This window comes from Sinocyclocheilus rhinocerous, unplaced genomic scaffold, assembly GCF_001515625.1.
Source record: "Sinocyclocheilus rhinocerous isolate Xijiao unplaced genomic scaffold, SAMN03320098_v1.1 scaffold672, whole genome shotgun sequence".
Lineage (NCBI taxonomy): Eukaryota > Metazoa > Chordata > Actinopteri > Cypriniformes > Cyprinidae > Sinocyclocheilus > Sinocyclocheilus rhinocerous.
The window spans coordinates 508,302-513,451 of NW_015624650.1; the positions used below are offsets into that span (position 1 = coordinate 508,302).

Consider the following 5,150-nt stretch of genomic DNA (forward strand, 5'->3'; position numbering starts at 1 on the left):
TATATATTTATTTATTTTTTAATTGTTTTTATACACTGAAAAAATGGTAACCTAAAATAGTAAAATGTAAATTACTGGTTTTATTCAAGTCAAAAATAAATTCAAAGGCTAAATCATGATAGAAATAACTCTTTTACAGTGCACAAATATAATATACACTTATATTTAGCATGATATTAAAATTTTTGGAATAATCAAGATTTTTTTATGTTTTTGAAAGGTGTCTCTAAAGGCTGCATTCATTTGATCAAAATACTGTTAAACAGTTAATAATGTAAATTATTACAATCTAAAATAAATGTTTTCTATGTGTGTGTGTGTGTGTGTGTGTGTATACACATATATGTGTGTATATAGACAGACAGACAGATAGATAGATAGATAGATAGATAGATAGACAGATAGATTAAATATGACAGTTGCATTATCAAGAGAAAAAAAATGAATCAGACATTTTTCATAAACCCAAACTCTTTCTGTGTTTCAGTACGGTAATTCAGGAGGGCCCCTGGTGAACCTGGTAAGATTTTTGCTTTTTGTTATGATGTCCTCCTCATACGTAAATAATGAAACTAGGGATGCACCGATACCACTTTTTCCAGTACTCGCCCGATACCGATACTTTTATTTTTGGTACTTGCCGATAAAATAATGAAACCAGCTACAGTCTTATGTTTTAGTGGATTAACAGGAGTAACAGAATGCAGCCAGGGTTGATAATGTTTACAGCATGTCTTTATGAGGCTAGAAACATATGTTGGCAGAAAGGCTCTGTGTTGAGTCAGCCGTGATCGTAATCACATGTGTGCATGCATAATGATCAATGGCGGAAACATCCCATTGTGACAGGAAGACATCTGTGCATGCAGATGTGCGGTATGTTTGTGTGTGTTCACATTTATACTTGTGTATTCACTCTTGTGTCTGATGCTGTAGGATGGTGAAGTAATAGGAATCAACACGCTGAAGGTGACAGCAGGAATATCCTTCGCTATTCCTTCTGACAAGATCCGACAATTCCTGGCTGAGTCTCACGACAGACAGGCTAAAGGTCAGGAGCAAAATGAGCAAAATCTGAAACTCTTACATTGCCGATTAAAAGTTTGGAATAATTCAGATTTTTGAGTGTTTTTGAAAAGTCTCTTATGCTCACCAAGGCTGCATTTATTTGATCAAAAAACAGTAAAAACCACAATAATGTAATATTATTACAATTTAAATTGGTTTTCTATTTGAGCTTATTTTAAACTGTGATAAATTCCTGTGATGGCAAAGTTGAATTTTCAGCTTTTATTCAGCATGGATGCATTAAAGGGATAATTCACCCCAAAATGACAAATCTGTCATCATTTACTCACCCTAAAGTTGTATGAGTTTCTTTCTTCTGTTGAACACAAAAGAAAATATATTGAAAAATGTTGGTAACCAAACAGTTGCCAGTAGCCATTGACTACCATAGTATTTTCTTTTTTTCTTTTTTTCATACTATGAAAATAAATGGCTACCGGCAACTATTTGGTATCTTAATTACTCCAAACCTTTGACCAGCAGTGTATTTGAGTCAGATTTATAGTATAAATCAATAACTATCTCATATTTTGTTTTCAGGAAAAACAGCCCCAAAAAAGAAGTATATCGGTGTAAGAATGATGACATTAACCCCAATGTGAGTCACAAATGCAGTGCATGTGTTTTCTTAATACTGTAGTGTGTGTTATTATGGAAAAACATATCATTTCAATTTTATTATCCATTATACATATACATAGCAGAAGCTGGATCCAAGAAAACATGACATTTGTGTCTGTACTATGAATCTGTCACTCACAGACTTGCTAAAGAGCTAAAGGAAAAGCAGAGTGATTTCCCAGATGTCACCTCTGGAGCGTATGTCATTGAAGTTATCCCGAAAACACCAGCTGAAGTGTAAGTAGCCCATCGCATGTAGCCACTAGTCTTCCACAGTTAACCAAGCATTTTAAACACGAAAAGTGGAGTTACATGCAAGAGTGAAATCAGGTGGTTGGAGGGACTGAAAAATAACAGGGATTTGTAACATTATCTAACAGATTTAAAAAAAAAAAAAAAATTTGTTTTTTTGCCATTGTATGCTGTCCAGCAGTGTCATATTTGATGCTCTTTTAACCATACAGATGCTCTATTTGAATACATAGTGGTTTAAACAGTTTTGAGCTTTCCAAAATGGCCATCTTCCTGCTGAGGCAGCAGTGCTTTCTCTTTTTTTTTATTTCCCTTAGACAGAAGTTAAAAGTTTTTATAGCTAAAATTAACTTATGGGATTTCATTGTGTGCGGGTGAACGTTGACTCACAAGTCCGCACAATTTTAGCTTTTATGAGATGATGTGAACAGTACATAAGTGACCACTTCCTGTCATTGTGGGTAACCAATTTAGAGCAAAATGAGTTGAATGCTGAAGCATACGGGACTTTATTTATTTTTATTTTTGTAAATGTACATATGTACAGTTTGTGGCTAGAATCTACAGAAGATAACCATGAATTAGAGCATAATCAGTAAAATGTAGCATTATTTCAAATTCGACTAGGGCCGACTTTCATATTCAGCTGTTTCAAACAGTGTTGAAATTGGTCATTCTCAGGAAATGGTGGTGCCGTAACTATGAACATTTTCAGTTTTTCAAAAAAAAAGTTTATATATATATATATATATATATATATATATAGCCTATAAAAAAGAGCCATACCCTGTGATTAGCCCTCAACCATTCATCAGTTCTGCCCACCTAGGAAGATAATGAGGACCGAGTACGTAACCCTGATGTATACCTCACACACACACTACCAGTCAAAAGTTTTTTAACAGTAAGATTATTAATGTTTTTTAAAGAATTCTCTTCTGCTCACCAAGCCTGCATTTATTTGATCAAAAATACAGAAAAAGCAGTAATATTGTAAAATATTTTTACAATTTAAAGGTGACATATTATGCCCCTTTTTACAATATGTAATATAAGTCTCTGGTGATTTTCTGAGCGCACACATCCGAAGCACATGGAGAGAAAGCGGCTTTCACAGCACGTGAGTACTAAACTAAGTTTTCATTCACACACAAGTTTACGTTAAAAACACACGTTACATTAAAAAATGTTGAAACAGCATGGCTGAATAGAAAGTTCAGGGGTGAAAAATTTCAGAATGCTAAAAGCATGAAGTATTTTATATATAAAAAATTTTTTTTAATTTGTTAGTGTTTAATGTTACATGAATATAAATGTTAACATAATGAATTACTGATAAAGACTGAAAGAAAAACTTTAACTTAAATATGATGTCAGAAAGATCAAACCATTTTTAAATGAGAAATGTCAAAACATAACAGGATTGATCAGAAAGTGTAGGAATGCTTATTTCAGGAATGAATATTTACATAAAACCATATCAGCACTATTTCCTGAGAATGAGCAAAGATATTGTGAAACAGAGGACAAATTAGTTTCTCACTGAACAATCAAGATTAAAGTTAGCTTAATGACATCACCTTCTAACACTACCCAATACTGTTTTGTAATGAGAATCCAATCATGTGAAGCCAATAAAAGCACAGTAACTGCTTCCTGTTTTGTTTGCTAGTGGCGGTCTAAAGGAGAGTGACGTCATAATCAGCATTAACGGTCAGAGGATCACGTCAGCCAGTGACGTCAGCACGGCTATCAAGAAAGACGACAGTCTGAGAGCAGTGGTACGACGTGGCAATGAAGACGTCATCCTCACAATCATTCCTGAGGAGATTGACCCTTGACCTCCCTCATGCTCACCCATGAGCTGGTTCTCAGACTTTTACTGAGTGTGTCCGGAGCCACACTCATTCTAGAAATCATAGTGAACACTTTCCAGTCCAACCATCATCCAACCTGAATATTGTTCTCAGCTTAGAACAGGAAATGTCCTTTTTCAATTTTCCCCATATCTCTCTTGTCTATTTTCTGTTTATTCATTAACAAACCATGTTAGAATGAGCCCTTTGCAAATAAATATGCGAATTTAGTGCTGGCTAGTTCACTATAACACTCCGAAATGTATATAATCTCTCTGTTCCAAAACCTAGTAAGCAGCCTATAGGCAGGATTTTGTGATGAGCAGAATGATTCCATTCAAGATGGTGAATGAAGAAGGTAAATGTTGATTATAATCTTATATTTTATTAATTACTGAAAAGTATCTTCTAAAATAATTCAGTGTAATTAAAAATAATTGTTTTACCCAATTTTATGTGTGCAATTTATTTTTATGAAAATTACGAAAATTAACCATGGTTTTATTATATTATAATATTTTTTTGTTTTAATTAAAAATTTTTTTGGTGGATTGATTGCCATTTGTATAACCATAGTTTTACTACAAATACCACGGTTAAACTATGGTTAGTGTAGCAAAACCATGGTTCATTTGTGGTTTAACATCAATAACTGTGATTTTTTTGGTTTTATTTAAAACTATAGTTAATTTTTGATAGCACATTTATGCAGTGTAGATGTCTTTTTGATGTGCACTTTTCATCTTGTTTCAACTGCAGTACGTCTGTCTCTAAAATGTTTCCGGTCAGAGGTTAAAAAAAAGACGTCGAAAATGTCTTTAAGATGTTTATGGTTTAGAATGTATGAAAACAGATGTCTTGGAAATATATGTGTGCTATCTGGGTAGAGTATTATGGTGTTAGCTTAGCAACATGCTAACGGCTAACGTCTCAGGTTACTTATGTAACCATGGTTCCCTGAGTAGTGAACGAGACACTGCGTCCTCTAGGGGTCGCTATGGGGAACGCCTCGTCGTGACCCGTGTCTGAAGCATACATTGAAAAGACAAGAACTCGTTGGCCGGCGACAGCCATGACGTCACTACCGGTGCGACTATAGTATAAATAAGCGCCGGGAGCACACATCATTCACTTCTTCATCTGAAGCTTGCGTCCGCAGCATGGGCATCCGAGCGAGATGTCAAGGAGGGGAGTCTTAGAGGTCAAAATCTGCCTCTTCCATTATTTCTCAATCTTTATATGGAAAACAGGAAGAAAAAGAGGATCGCGAAAGAGAAAACCCCTCTTCAAACTCATCAGCCAGATCCACCTGCGATCCCCACGAGCTCATTCCCTTCCGTGCCTCAGCAGCGG

At 35.0% G+C, this 5,150-nt stretch overlaps 1 protein-coding gene across 2 annotated transcripts in view; it reads left to right on the top strand.

Annotated features, from left to right (window-relative positions):
- The window catches only part of LOC107745581 (serine protease HTRA1B), a 34,872-nt gene extending 30,631 nt beyond the window's left edge, over positions 1 to 4,241 (top strand). Inside the window, exons 5-9 of one of the 2 annotated variants that reach the window (XM_016559472.1) lie at positions 488 to 520; positions 937 to 1,051; positions 1,609 to 1,666; positions 1,831 to 1,926; positions 3,614 to 4,241. In XM_016559472.1, the coding sequence (XP_016414958.1) occupies positions 488 to 520; positions 937 to 1,051; positions 1,609 to 1,666; positions 1,831 to 1,926; positions 3,614 to 3,782 (471 nt within the window). In that variant the 3' untranslated portion in view covers positions 3,783 to 4,241. The remainder of the gene's footprint in view (positions 1 to 487; positions 521 to 936; positions 1,052 to 1,608; positions 1,667 to 1,830; positions 1,927 to 3,613) is intronic. The other variant, XM_016559481.1, reaches the window with a different exon arrangement.
- The last annotated feature ends 909 nt before the right edge of the window (positions 4,242 to 5,150 follow it).